Source organism: Erpetoichthys calabaricus, chromosome 10 (assembly GCF_900747795.2).
Source record: "Erpetoichthys calabaricus chromosome 10, fErpCal1.3, whole genome shotgun sequence".
In the NCBI taxonomy this organism is placed as follows: domain Eukaryota; kingdom Metazoa; phylum Chordata; class Cladistia; order Polypteriformes; family Polypteridae; genus Erpetoichthys; species Erpetoichthys calabaricus.
Window position 1 is genome coordinate 35878514 of NC_041403.2, and position 16097 is coordinate 35894610.

The 16097-nt window shown below is 38.3% G+C and overlaps 1 protein-coding gene across 8 annotated transcripts in view; it reads right to left on the bottom strand.

The window, feature by feature from the left end:
- Positions 1-1898: 1898 nt before the first annotated feature.
- The window catches only part of gpsm2 (G protein signaling modulator 2), a 61146-nt gene continuing 46947 nt past the window's right edge, over positions 1899-16097 (bottom strand). For all 8 annotated transcript variants that reach the window (XM_028811076.2, XM_028811077.2, XM_051932613.1 and 5 more), the window contains 4 exons: positions 9594-9785; positions 5733-5895; positions 5235-5455; positions 1899-2630 (listed from right to left, as the gene is read on the bottom strand). In XM_028811076.2, the coding sequence (XP_028666909.1) occupies positions 2463-2630; positions 5235-5455; positions 5733-5895; positions 9594-9785 (744 nt within the window). In that variant the 3' untranslated portion in view covers positions 1899-2462. The remainder of the gene's footprint in view (positions 2631-5234; positions 5456-5732; positions 5896-9593; positions 9786-16097) is intronic.

Consider the following 16097-nt stretch of genomic DNA (forward strand, 5'->3'; position numbering starts at 1 on the left):
GTCAATAGCGTATCATAGATATCGAAAATGTAACTTTGATCAATTAGAATGTGCAAAAGTGATTTTTATAAAGAGTCACAATACTCTTAAAATGACTTACCATACACATCCACCTCATCATTCCCATTTTGCAATTCTCACTTAAATTCATAGTCCCATTTTATCAGCACACAACTTATACATTTTTTCCTCTCAATGACAGAGGTGTATTCAGAATTAAGAGGCAGCTCTCAAAGTTTCTTCCTAGCATTTCCCAGCCTGCTGATTTCTACACCTTCCTCCATATTCAGTATTAAATATAATCTTGAAAAATGACTATGAAGAGTTCTTTTTGCAAAAAAGAAACAAAGAGAAGTTATTAGCTACACCCTCTCATGAACATAAGGAATGCAGACTGGCCAGTATACCCCGCTTAGTCATGTCTGAGTCTTTGGTGACCTTATTCTTCCCTTTATACTCTTTATTATTATTATTATTACCTTAACAAAATGTCTCAACTCCCATACACTCAACACACTTGAGTCAGGTACTGTAGTTCAGCCTTTCCCCCTTCCCTTTAACATTCTAACTCCAGGCAACTTGAAAGAATAAAAGAAATTACAGAATACAAAGGCAGGAGAAATTTCAAATTTAATTATGTTTTATAGATAATAAGTTTTATTATACGTAGTAGCATATAAAAGGCATATAGAATATGGCTGTGCAAACCATACAACCTGAGGGTGCGAGCTGTGTTGTTTCAGGTGGCACATAAACTTGTAGTTACACTTCTTAGCTATTGTCTGCATAGGGCCAAGAGGCCTACCTACCTCAATATGACTGCCAAGAGAGGAAGCTGATCTTCTCAAGATGGAGAAATGGCATAGAGACCAAACTCATGCCAATCATGGACCAATGGGGCATCGTGGTACAGAGCAACTCTCCTGACCAATCCTAATCAGCCACAATCCAGAATAAGCAGACTTCCTACTTCATACCAGTCTTTTTTCCAGCATGACTCCATTTCATCTCTAGGTTTACCTTATTGCCCTTTTATCTTGTGCCAGCTGGCCAGTTTAAGACCTTCCTTTTGTGGGTTGGGGGTGGGGGTTTGGGTCAAGGGTGGCTCACAGAATGTCCTTAACAGAGTTATACCAAAACTCGACTTGTAAAACTGGTTAGAAGTAGACTGATGAATGCCTAGTACTCCCAACACAAATTACATTCTCCAAAGAAGCACTTAACAAAATGGTGTTTTTTCTTTTATCACTGATACGATTTCTAAAACCTTGTGGAGTCACTAATTAATTCTTACATTATTATTTTGATAATTGTTTGTAAATTATGATATACATTGCATATAAACTTACTTAAATGAGACATATCGTGTGTTCAGTTACCCACCTCCTCCAAGCCGCTGTCCTTCACCAGGCTCTTTATGGTACGTATTCACCTTTTCATCCATATCTTCTTTTCATTTCAGTACTTTGGCCTTCAGTCCTGCTTTGCCTGAAGTTCTGCTTCTATTCTGCCCATGCCAGACCAAAGCAGATGACTTAAACACAAGAAAGGATGTTTTAATTTTGCTATTTAATTTTAAAATTTTTGTCTAAAATATATAGCAGAACTGGAAACTATCGTATATATTTACAGAAGAAAAATGTGAAATAGATGACCACTGTTTTTCTGCTATGTTGCACTTAAGATTTTAAAAGTTTAGACTTGAAAATTTAAGCTTGCAGCTACATGCCTGTGAAGTCCTTCTCTTTCCTTGTGGATGACACATGCTGACTTGAACTATCACCACAAAACACAATATTCTCAGTCCTCTTTAATCCAACTAAGGCTTGCGTTAGGGCGACCAAGTGTGTCAGTCCATCATAAGTGTGGGATGAATAAACTAAAAAGTAACTCTTACATAGTGTTACAAAATTAGGTTTATTCCTCAATTGGAAGTACGGCCCAAGTAATAAAACGACTTGCTTGCTACTTTTTTTTTTTTTTTTTAAAGCAAATACTTAAAAACAAAAAAAGCTTACTTGACCAAGGCAAATAAAACCACTGGTTTCCCTTTGACAAAATGCTCAGAAAAGTAACATTCAAATATACATTTAAGAAGTGGTAAATAATAAAAAATATATATCCTAGTACCATTAGTGCTTCCAACAGCAGTGCAATCAAGTTTGTGGGGCAAGCTATTCATATAACACTTTGAAATGCCAGCTTAAAAAAAAAATTCTGAACCCAGAACAGTCCCAGGAAGATTTTCTATACATTAATAAAATAATAAAAAAAAAAGATTCCAGAACAATCCCTTGTTATTATTGTCTTTCAGAGGCAGCAGTTTTTTTTCAGCTAAATATCCATATGCAGTTTATGGGTTCCATTTATCAGAGGAGTGCTTTCCCTTAATGGAAACTGCCTTTATATTACAAAGTTAACCTAAAATGTGTGGATATTCCAGCTTCTTCCAAGCACTTCTCCTAACTGGAGTTGGGCCTCTCCTGGTTCAGTGGCAAGGTAACTCGTTGCTCATCCATTCGTTTTGCTTGAGATCTTATGATAAGGCTGAAAAAGTCTTCATCTGGAACTGTGGGGCCCTTTGTTGCAGGTGGAGGTGGAGCACATCGTTGATCATCCAACCTTGCGCTCTGTGATAATGAAAATAAACCCAAGATGAATAAATATTACCAGATTCATTTAAAAAATGCTAAGTATAAAAGGGTGTTTAGATAACGCATTTTCTTTATGCATGGGTGGTAGAGTTTTCTGATTATACTATACTATATCCGATTATACTTCCTTAGAAGACTGGCATCCTTCAACATCTGCAATAAGATGCTGCAGATGTTCTATCAGACGGTTGTGGTGAGCGCCCTCTTCTACGCGGTGGTGTGCTGGGGAGGCAGCATAAAGAAGAGGGACGCCTCACGCCTGGACAAACTGGTGAGAAAGGCAGGCTCTATTGTTGGCATGGAGCTGGACAGTTTAACATCTGTAGCAGAGCAACGGGCGCTGAGCAGGCTCCTGTCAATCATGGAGAATCCACTGCATCCACTGAACAGTATCATCTCCAGACAGAGGAGTAGCTTCAGAGACAGACTGCTGTCACTGTCCTGCTCTCCTCCATCACACTATGCGACTCTTCAATTCCACTGGGGGGGTAAACGTTAACATTATACAATGTTATTGACTGTTATACCTGCCTCGCACTCTCCAGCTTGCACTTTTTAAATTGCATTGCGTTTTTATCACTCTTTAATTAATATTGTTTTTATCAGTATGTTGCTGCTGGAGTATGTGAATTTCCCCTTGGGATTAATAAAGTATCTATCTATCTATCTATCTATCTATCTATCTATCTATCTATCTATCTATCTATCTATCTATCTATCTATCTATCTATCTATCTATCTATCTATCTAGAGTACAGATGCATCAGAATGCCAAGTTCTGTTTGATTCAGTGTGCATTTATTGAATATTTGCTCATTTTTCCTGTAGGTATTCGCCATGTGTTCTGCACAACCCTGTGTCTAGCAGGCAGTGTTGCCTCAACACATGGGCCTGATTCAGGGCTGGCAGTCGCACTATACAAAGGATATTCTGCTTACTGTGCTGCCACAGTGCCACAAGGACAACAAAATAAACACAATGCAAATAACAGGTTTATACATGCATTAAAGAATCATTCAGTATACAAATCCACAATCAGCCTCTGCTAGATAAACCCTCACAAAAGTTAGTCAAGGTGCTCTTAGTGATCCAGCCATTATGTTCTATGGGTGCTGTTGGGAGTGTTCAGAAGTTTGAGGAGGAGAAGGTTATAGAGGGTCTCAGGGTTGAACAGGTCAGCAGCTGTGCTGCTCCAGCACATCTGGGGTTCAGTGATTGTGGGGTCTTCTAATTCCAGCATGTGGTAACACCTTTTTATAACTTTGAAAGATTATACTGTTTAAAACAATTAGTGTTTAAAAGAAATGCTTTAGTCCCACCCCACACATGGTAAAAAAACCTCTAGAATCAAAACTTATCAGTGTTTCTCCTGGCGGAGCCCAAGAAAATATAGTTTTCATTCAGAATAACATCATAATGAAAACTAAAAGCATGAATGTATAAGAAAAAGTAAAGCCAAGCAATGTAACTATGATAAGCAGAAACATATGAAAGAATGTGTCATAAGCAGATGAAATGAGTGCTAAGTTTATGGAATACAAAGACTACAGTGACACATTTATTATTGTTAAGTGTTGCGTTAACTGGAGTGGCCCTACAGGTCACTGTCCTAGGTCAAGTATTTGAAGGACGTACTTCAGCCCTTGAGGACTCTGAATGACTGAGTAAGCTAAGAGTTAAGGTTGTTGCACTCATTAATTATGGTGTCGGAATGTGGTAACGTGTTGCTTAGTGTATACAAGTAAGAAATTCACTGTACTCTGTACAGGAAACAATAAAGAGGCCGCTCTAAACACATGCATGTTAGTATTTTTTTTTTTTTTTTTTTTTTTTTACACCAGTCACCTAAATTGGATATTTGGGTTTTAAAAATAATAATCAACTGGTTGCTTGGACAGATGGATTATCTAACAAAAACAGTCAAGTGTGTGTTCTTCATTTATTTTTGACTAGCTACATTATTATACTGTTAGTTATTATATATATTACAGGCTACATTATTATACTTATTATAGGTATCATAAGAAATTATACAGTGGGGAAATGTTTGAGTAAAGAAAAGTTTAAATGCAATGAGTGAAAATCAAGCCTGGATTACTTGGTTGAAACTCAAGCATGCTAATCATCACACCACTCTCAAAACCAGTGTCACTTGGTTTCTCTGTTGACAGAAAACACCATATTATTTCATACCAATCACTATTTCAAAACTGTAGCTCTCTTTCCTGGCTTTATCCAGGTATTTCTAAACTTAACTGTGGAAAAAACTGATTGGTGATGCCAACTCTTCCATATCTGAGTCACTTGTGAGGGTTATAACCACTCACTCTCGCCCTGGGCAAGGCCAAAAGTTATATGTCAAAAACCTGGCTTACAGCAACAAGCAACCTGTATGCCAAATTTCAACTCTATGGTTTGAAAAACAAATGAAGATTATAATTTATAGATAGAGAGGTTTTATTTTTAACCAAAATTTGATTCTTGCATCTTTATAACCAGAGGGTCATTAACACCCAGTAAACACAACTGAAGTATCCTCTTGTTTCACCATATGAGAGCTTTGATCAAATTAAATCCTACCTGGCATTTGACAAGCATGTCAAAGAAGTCTTCGTCAGGTTCTTTTGTGTCTGCATTTGCCATGAGATGACTAAGGACCGACTGGCTATTCTTCTGGTTCAACCTCAGACCAGGGAAACTGCCCAGGCTGGCTCGTTGATCGTCCAGTCTCCGGCTTTGGGAACTCGCTACCAGGTCTAAAAATTCATCGGTGTGTGGAGAGATAACTGATATAGTATGTGCTGGAAATAAAGATATAAAATTATTATTTTTTTAAATTTCTGACCATCAACTGGAACATGTTTACGTGTACTGTTGTGTTTATATTGTAGCAAAGATAATATCAAACACTACTGCATCATGCACACTGAAAAATATCAACTAAAAAACATAACACAAGCATACATTGTTCATTTCATAACCCAAGAAAGTATTTCTTAAATACTTTTTAATTAAATTAAAATCCAGACACAGCAATAATTGCACTTTTGACTAATAAACTGTAGGAGATGAACTCACATTTCCTCATTGCACGAGGAGTTGAAGATGTAGTGTCGACCGATCCCAAAATACCATTGTTTTCAGCTTGGATGGAACACCTCTGATCGTCCATACGGTTGCTCTGGAAGCGACTCAGCAAGTCAAAGAACCCCTCCTCACCAAGTATGTCAGTACTTTTTGCCTAAACATTGATTGAATGCCAAAAAAACAGGATGTATATTATACAGTTAAAGCATACAACATGAAAAGCAAACAGATGACCATTGCACTTCTTTGACTTTGCCCTTCTGCCCTTTCACCCACTCCATGTTCCAATGCTTCAAACCAGCAGTCGTTTTCTCAGATGGCAGAAAAATCTATGAAATTCTGTTCCTTAATGTTACGTTGACAGGTGCTTGTTCTTGTCCAGTGTATGAAGTGAAGAGTAAAAAATGTGCAGTCCTACTTAATTCATGCCACCGGGATTCAGACTAAATCAGAAAACCATTAAAATAGAAACCTTCATTCCCAGAAGGTCTCAGTTAAATTGGCTCTTTATTTTTTAATGATAGGTACGACAAGACTTTAATCCTCTTTGGATGGTTCTAACCCTAAAATATGTCCACAGGTCAGATGCAAAGCTGGAAGATTAATGTTACCTGAACAAGGAAACTGCTGTTTAAAGCCTTCTCGAAAGCATGCATATGTTGTTGAGATTTGCTGGAAAACCAGCTTGGAAAAGATGCATGGAGAGGTAAGTAAATAATTAGGCATGCTTATTGGGCTTGCTATATAAATTAAATACCCAACTACATTCATGAGGTCCACTGTAAAGCCTGCCATTGACTGCATGACATTCCTGCCTACATCATACCTGGTATCGGCCCCCAAGTAGCTTCTCCTGTTGTTACCATATATAATGGATAATACTTTACCAAATTTTCAAAGATCACGAAGATAAAAGTGCAATCCAGATATCATTCTCAAATGGTGAAATGGCTGAGCACAAGATGACCCATACAGGATGTCATTGCCTATGATCTATGAAAGCACTTTGAGCTACTTTTTTGTATGAAAATGTGCTATACAAATAAATATTATTATTATTATAATAGCCACTTGTACCATCTGTCATGCAAATCTCTCATTGGATCACTTGTCTGAATCTGTTGATGGTTTATTTTGTTTAAATGTGCAGATCCCTGGTCGTTTATTTGCATCTGGTTTTGAAGGAGCTATTCTTACGATGTCTTCAGTGGGAATAATGATAGGAAAAATACCAATGAGAAGCATGCATTTGCACTCTGGGAAGGAGATATGCCAGAAAAGAACCTTTAAATACAGTTGTTTAAATACAGAAGAAAAATAAGCAGCAAACAGATACATAAAGAGGAAAAATCGGCATTTCTCCTTCTAGTGAAAATGAAGACCTCCAGAATTTTGATTTTTTTGGAAGAAACTCATAACATCTAGTAAATCCCTACTGGCAGAGCATACTGTTTTTCAATTCTTTATTATCCAGGCACGCCATTCACCTGTAGATGTTTTCTCTATAATTTTACATACCAATATCTTTGGATATCTGACAGTCTTTTTGGATTTTTTCCATATTTACTTTATTTTTAATAAAGACTCCTTGTTTATGATCATGTACTGTGTTTTTGTGTGTTCTACATATGAGGGAGGACCCAAACATACCCAGAATCAGTCAATAGCACAGGTGTAGGGGGTAGTTATTGAATATGCTACTAGATATTGTGTGCCTGCAAGTCTGGTTAATCAGCCCACCAAGTGGCATTGGGTTGAGTTGACTGAATTGGACATTTGTGGCGTTTATCCTACAAACATACTGTGACTTGTGTGATTTTTTTTTTCTTCAAGTCAGCTTTTCAACAGACTACGATGATAGCGTTTTTCAACACTAAAGTGCAAAGGAATCTACAGGAAAACATCTGGAGCAGTGGCGCGTGCAAAACTGCATTTAACACCATGACAGCGTGCCTGTACACATCGCACTGTCAGTCAAATAGTGATCAAAAACAATGTGGAGCTTACTTTACAGCACTTGCACTCAACAGCAGCAACAGCATTTATTTCTATAGCACATTTTCACACACAGAATATGGCTCAAAGTGCTGCAATGTCAACAAAAAATTTACAAGAAACAAAATACATAAGATGTCAAAAAAAAAAAATTAATACCAGATGTCAGCTTTTGCTCCCTCAGAGTTCTTCCCTTCAGTATCAAATTTAATTTTGGAAACAAACAGATTTGCCACCATGGAACATTTACAGGGAGTGACGGTCAGGGGCTCTAGACATCGTAACAAAAGTTAAGAACAGGAAATGTTAACAGGAATGGAGGAAACAATGGAACCAGTTTATTGCCTCTTCTGGAGAATATTTTGAAGGTGATTAACAGGAATTTCTGAAAGTTTTCTGAAAGCTGCGAATTTTTGGGTCCCTCCTCATAAGTGTTAGTGTCTTGGAGAGGGGGTGGCACAAGGGGGTAATGGTTATATGTTATTTATATATTTTCCTATATATACAGGGAGTGATGGTCAGGGGCTCTAGACATCGTAACAAAAGATACGATGGTAACTTTGGTTATGTTATTTATATATTTTCCTTATTACAATTTAAAAACACTGATTTAACTTTTTTGTGACTTACAATATGTGTGGCATGTTTTGTAATAGTGAGGGGGCACTACGATATCCGAGTTTGTTGACCATTCTCTTTATTTTTTATTTAATCATATTATTTAGGGATATGTACACACCTCCCCTGCTGCATGACAGGGCAGCTTAACTGCACTATATAACGTGTACATGCCATCCTGTCACGAGTTTTCCATAAGCACAATGCTTGACTATACTAAGATGCCATTTTTTGGAATGTGTAAATGAAACAAAACCTTTTCTTGAACAGCGGTATGTTTGGACTTGACATTGCCAAGACATGTTTGGGACAATCAGGAATGTCAGCTACAGTTTGCTCCTCACAGTAAAATCAGAGTACATTATTGAATGCAACTCCATAACCTAATAAATAAGCGCTTAACATAGTCACTCTCTGGTGCCACGATATAACCAGCCTTTGGTGCCTCATCCCATGTACATGTAGTCCTGAAATGAACTTGTTTTGTTTGTTTGTTTGTCTATTTGGTTTTATAATTATGGCTTTGGAATTACTCAATACTCATGTGCCACATGTTTTTGACACTGGTTTTTATTCAAAACCGGACCACTGATTCTGAGGGCAATTTTATTTTCGTAGCAGACGATGTATTCATTTAGGAAATGGTACTACTACTTTTGTTTAACTGGAACAGTGAGAATGAAAATACAAAAATGATAGAAATTGAAATGGCCAACAAATTCACTAAACCAACTTTAACCAAGTAGGTTAAATGGGCTACCCAGGATAGGAACGAGGAAGGCATTGAACTAACTTTGTGGTTCACTGCCTTTGCCAGTAGTGTGTTATTCTAACTGGTGACTCCAGATTGGTCCCTTAAGAATAAGTGTGCCTTATGTCAGCCTGGTGCACTGTTCAGGGCTGACTCCTGCCTTATGCTTGATGCAACTGGCACAGGATCCAGGAATCCATAATATAGAACTACGTTAAACAAGATTGATGATGAATGTTTTCCATCTTTCCAATTTCATTCAGTCCAGACAGACTAACTGATGTTTTACATATTGAGAAGTAATATAACTTGTCTACCATCTTAAAGTGAAGCCTATAATAAAACACTCCTAAAATAAGGCTGTTATAAACTGCACACATCTTAAACAGAGTATAGATTGTCTTTTGAGTGCAATAGTTACTCTTTTTCTTATTCTACATGGTATTTTCATACATGTTTATTCTTATTTAAAAGAAACAAAAGTTCACCTTTTGTGATGTTTGGTCTTGTGCTTGTACTTTATCCATTGAATTACTAGAGTCCTGTAAAACTTTAGTGGAAGAGCCATTGTTCTTGAATTTTTTTCCTTTCAAGCGATTTACAAAAAATAGCTTAGTGGAGGACTTGGAGAGAAGAGGTTTGTGCTGTTTTGTGAGAAGTTCACTGTTCCAGTTTTGAACCTTGAACCAAAATAAAGTCAAATTATTTTTGTATAATGCTCTTGCTGAGTGCAGATTCAAGAGTGTTGTAACAAGTTCACTGGTAAAATACAATTACAAAGTGCAAACACATAAAAACACAGATTATTTTAAACCCACAGTAAACACATCAATGTAATTAACAAAGAAACGGTCCTAACAGTCCATGTCCAGCGATATTATTAACAAGAGTAATGTTCAGATCTGGCATTTTACAGTTCCATATACCATACATGTAAATTTATAAAACTGTCTTGTCCTCTGCTGAAAAGAAGTGATTCCTGAATAGCAACTGTACTAAGCAGAAGTTTTAATTCAATTATAGAGGGACTAACCAAATCAACAGTTAAAACATTTCTATAGCATTATGGGAGGTAACATCAGATGCTTAGTGGAGTAGGTGGCTAAATGTGTATTTAATGTCAGCTTTGAATAAAAAAGCAGACAGTGATCCATGACCCTCATGTATCTGAATGTGACATAGTTTTTCTTAAGGTACCCAATATTTGGCACTTCAACCTGCAACATAAAAAAGTTGGGGGCAAAAAGAAACAGGACTTAAAATTTCTAAATTAAATTGTATCAGGAACATGAATTTCAAAGGCACAAAGCTCCTTAACTCATGAAAATATGCTTACAAGAAAAAATTAAAGGTGAGCATCACACTTATTAATATGCCAAACTGGCCAGTATTATTGTGCATTGGTTAGTGGTGTTGCATTACAGTCCCAGTGACATATCTGTGGGATTCTTTTTCTTAACCTTCTGCCATTATTATTGTTCTTAATTCTACCCATTCTATAAACTCAACCAACCACTTTATTAGGTAAACCTGGTCAACTGCTTGTTAATGCAGATATCTAATCAGCCAATCACATGGCAACAACTCAATGCATTTAGGCACGTAGACATTGTCAGAATGACCTGTTGAAGTTCAAACCGAGCATCAGAATGGGGAAGAAAGGTGATTTAAGTAACTGTGAAAGTGGCATGGTTGCTGGTGCCAGTCTGGCTGTTTTGAATATTTCAGAAACTGCTGATCTATTGGGATTATCATGCACTGCTAGGGTTGACAGAGAATAGTCCAAAAAAGAGAAAATATCCAGTGAGCAAGAGTTATCTAGGCAAATATGTTTTGTTGAGGTCAGAGGAGAATGGCCAGAATCTTTCAAGCTAATAGAAACGCAATACTAACTCAAAAAACCACTTGTTAAAATCGAGGTATGCAGAAGAGCATCTCTGAATTCATAACATTTCAAACCTTGAAGCTGATGGTCTACAGCAGCAGGGGACAACACCGGGTGCCATTCCTGTCAACTAAGAACAGGCAACTAGGGCTACAATTTGCACAGGCTCACCAAAATTAGACAACAGAAGATTGGAAAAATATTTGGTCTGATGAGTCTGGATTTCAGCTGCAACATTTGGATGGTAGCAACATGAAAGTATAGATCCATCCTGCCTTGTACCAATAGTCCAGACTGGTGGTAGTGTAATGGTGTGGGGGATGTTTTCTTAGCACACTTTGGTCCCCTTAGTACCAACTTAACATCGTTTAAATGCCACAACCTGAGTATTGTTGCTGACCATGTCCATTGTAGTGTAGCGGGTCTACAGCTCACGTCAAAAAGGCCACTTTTTAAATAAATAATCACTGCATTCACGGCTTAGAGAGGGGCCGTGGTAGTGTGGCGGAAGTGGTTCCCGGGGGAGTTTGTGATGCAGGCGGTCCTCACTTAAGTGCACAGGTGAGGAGTCGTCCACATCCGTGATCGGCGCCGGGAGCTACTAATTGCCACATCTGATCCAAGTCCCCATAATAAATAGAAATGTGAGGTGGCTAGGGAGAAAAAAGAAAAGGAAAAGTGAACGGAGGTTGCAGGAGAAGAAGGCAGGAAGCGGGGAGAGGAAAGCCGGTGCAAGACAGCGAGAAAGAGCGAGCTCAGGCTCATGGGAAGCTGAGCAATGAGCCCTAGCGGGGTTTTTGGCCGACACCTAGGGCAGTCGATAGTGGTCGCTCCTGCTGAGCATATAGTTGGGGAGCAAGAGTTACCGGAAGAAGGATGGCTTGCCACGGAAGACCGCGGGAGTCAGGGGGCTTGGGAGGTGGATTTTCCAGCGTGAGCGTCCTGGTCGCTCGGGAACCCAAGTCTTGGTCTGGGGAGAGCAGAACCGAAGCCAGGGACCGGGAAGCCTCCAGATCAGCAGGCAGAGCAGGTCAGCTGCAGCTTGGGTGATTCCCCTGGTGCATTGCCTGGATGGGAGAAGCAGGGGAGTCACCAGTAGAAGAAAGGTACCGGGCTTTATTTTTAAAGGGACAGCTTCCAGCCATTGTTTTAACCTTGTTTAAAAAAGGATTTTTCTACTTATTGGATTTTAACCTTCGCCAGTCCACTTGTTTTATTAGATTATTTATTTAAAGATTTTTGAGCTGCACTGCACTATTTATTTGAACACTTTAATTGTTGTTGTTTTAATAAAAGCACTTGGCACTTTTTTTGCACCATCACCTTGCTTTGTTGTGCCTCACTGTCTAGCTCATCGGTGACATTACCGACGGTGTCAGGTTCAAGGGCTCCCAAAAGCAAGATGGGCGCATGGAGTGAACCCGCATCATCACATCCATCCCTTTATGACTTCAGTGTACTCATCTTCTGATGGCTACTTCCAGCAGGATAATGTGCCATGTCACAAAGCTCAAATTATCTCAAACTTGTTTCTCGAACATGGCAGTGAGTTCACTGTACTCGCACTGCCTCCAGTCACCAGATCTCAGGCCAAACAGAGCACTTTTGGGATGTGGTGGAATGGAAGATTTGCATCATGGATGTGCAGCCAACAAATATGCTGCAACTGTGTGATGCTATCATGTGAATATGGACCAAAATCCCTGAGGAATGTTTCTAGTAACTTTTTGAATCTATGCCATGAAGAATTTCTTCTTTGGGTTAAGTCATTAACTCGCTGGAAGTTGGAGGCCAGTTTGAAATATCTGGTGACAAAATTTTATTGTCATTAATACTGAATAATTATTTTACCTTAACCGTGTCATAAAGTTAAAATTTCTAAGACAGTACACACAAAGGGTTATAGGGCATAAAGGTTTGTCAGATGGCTTTGAATGAACCTTGCACTTTTGTACTTCTTTCACTTTTTTACTGTATGTATATTTCATAGATGCAATTGATTACTTTTTGTACTGAATTTGGATTTAATTTTATGGACTTTGCCTTGACTGAGTTTGCAGCAAACAGGGACAATTGATTTGAATGTTTTTGTGGTTCACTGGACTAAACTTTTTGATTGCCTGCTTCTGGCTGATGCCTGATCTGTGAACATTTGTCTTTGCATTGTAGAGATTTAGCAGCTGGGAATATTCAGTCTTCTTAATTAAAATGGATATAATAGATTGCTGTCAATTCCTTCTATGCGTGCTTCAACTGGAGAAATGATCTGATATTCACATTCACCAGGCCCGTGGCACTAAAGTGATCACACCTAAAATACCCATTGTTATATGTTGGAATCTCCGAATTCTGGTAAATATCTTCATGCACGTCTTATATCATATCCTACTTTTTAATGGATCAATCTTCCAGTGGCATCAGTCTACGCTTCCAATGAATTTTTTGCTGTGTTGCTATCGCTGCTCATTTGCGCAAACCCACCTCACCCATCTCACCTTCTCTGCTGTGTTGCATTGCTTATGTGTGCTTGACTACTGTCAGGTAAGTATTGGCTTTCTATTATGCTGAAATACTCTTGTGATAAACTCCTGCATATTAAACAGTTTATCCAGAGCAAATGGTCAGACTGGAATGTCCTAAAAGGCACTGGTATTGTGCAACACCCAAAATATTTACATCGTGGGTCAGGTCGCCACCTCTGTGCTGCAAATGGAAAGTTCACTGGCATCATTTGCTCAGAAATATGCCGTACTACCCAGGGTTTTGGAAATAAGAGGAGTGTCAGAGTACCAAATTTGCAATATGCAATAATAATCTTTGGTTATAGATCTCTGCACAGCAAACCCTCACTAGCTAATATTGCTTTGTTTAACACAAGATCTCTAAATGGCAAAACATGGTGCTATCAGAATTCATTACAGACTCCAACCCTGATATGCTATGCTTGACAAAAACTTGACAAAAATCAAACAAATTTACATCTCTTATGGAAGTGATGCCATTTAGATAGATTTACTTCACTGAGGCTCACAGCTCAAGACAAGATGGAGGGGTCGCAGTAATTAGTGGAGTTGAAAATCAAAGGAATCCCATTTGAATGTCCATTGTCTTATGAGTGTATGCCTCTTAAAATAATAACGAAATCTGGTCCTATCTTACTTGTTCTCTATTATCCCCAAAATACAATATGTCTTTCTTATCTGATATGTCTGAATTATTAAACCACTTAAGTTCTCTTTCCCAGACAACCATTGTCCTTCTGCAATTTCAAAATCAATATTGACATTTCTACATGTAAACTGAGAAACGAATTCCTGTCCTTGCTGAACTGTTTTTTTTTTGACTTGGTGCAACATGTTAATTTTCCTAACCACCCTGGTGGTCGTATATTATAACTTATTTACATGTCAGGCTTAACTGTTGGCAACACTTACAGCAGTGATTTGGGACACTGACAATAAAGCAATACTTTTCACTGTCTCATTACTTCTCCCTACTTTTACCTGGAAATGTCAAATGTCTTTCAGAAATCTTAAAAATATCTGTCCATCTATCCTTGCTGTATCCATTTCTGATCTTTTTCTGTCTTCCACTACTCAACTAAATAGTCTTGTTGACTACTATAACTCAGCCCTTCATACAGCACTAGATAAAACAGCTTCTTTAAAACAAGGTACTCAAGGTACAACTTAGAATTATGGTCTGTGAAAGCAGCTGGAAAATGTCATGTAAGATTGACCTCAATATGCATGTCCAGGCTTTCTCTGACCATCAAAGGGCTTACAGAGATGTACTAGCAGCAGCCAAGAACACACATTATGGCAGAATAACAGAAGGTGGCCATGATAACCCAAAGGTTTTATTCTCTGTAGTTAATAAACTACTTTAACCTGCAGCTGGCCCAATTACCTCCTTTACTGAAATCTGTGAAAAAATCCTCCACTTTTTCCACAATAAAATAAAAAACCTATATAATTCATATAAAATTCTTTCCCTATGTTCCCACTCCATCCAGCTCCTTTTCTAAATTTGTACAGTCACATTTGCATTTGTTAGTGACCTGCTTTGTAAGATGAGGCCGACTACTTGAGTACTGGACCATATTCCCATCACACTTCTCAAATCCTGCCTTCATGCCATAATCCCAATTGTTACAACAATAGTAAATACATACCTCGCACAGGCTTTGTGCCAGCCACGTTTAAAATCACTTCTGTAACCCCAGTGTTAAAACGTCTGGTGTTAATGCTGACAGTCTTAATTTTTGGCCTACTTCTCACTTACCTTTTCTGTCAAAAGTTCTTAAGTTTGTTGTAGCCTCCCAATTTACCAATTACACAACTTCTAATACACTGATGGAACCCTTTCAGTCTAGTTTCAGAGTGTAGCACCGCTGTGAGACAGCTCTGCTTCATGTAACTAATGATTTGCTTATGGAATCAGACTCCGGACAAACCAGTATATTAATTCTGTTAGACCTCACTGCAGGATCTGACACCGTCAAACATGACATTCTACTGTCCAAAATCAAGAACATTCTGGGTATCTCTGGTATTGCCCTCCAGTGTCTGAAGTCCTGACTGATTGGCAAGAGTTTATTACCGTACTCTTGGCAAAAGCAGATCCAGCTCAGTGCCAGTTCCATAAGTGGTTCCTCAGGTTTCTGTCCTTGGCCCTCCACTCTTCTGTCTATATGCTTCCCCTTAGCCATATCATTCGTAGCTATAGTCTGGGTTATCATTTTTATGCAGATAACACTCAACTCTATTTCAATGTTAAAAGTGAAACTTCATGAAAGCTTTCTCAACTGACAGCTTGCCTCAGTGAAATTAAAATCTGGATGGTGCAGAACACTTTAAAATGAAATTGCAACAAAACAGAACTCCTGCATATTGGCACTAAAGTCCGAATTAAGAAAATGCACCCCTTTTCAATCTCTCTTGACGGTGACCTCATCAGACCTTCTTCTAATGCAAAGAATCTTGGTGTCAGTTTTGACTCCTCCCTTTCTTATTCTACCCACATAAACCACATTAAGAAACTTTCTTACTTCCACCTCTGTATCATATCCCATGTTCAGTAATTCTTCTAATTGTTTGATGCTCAG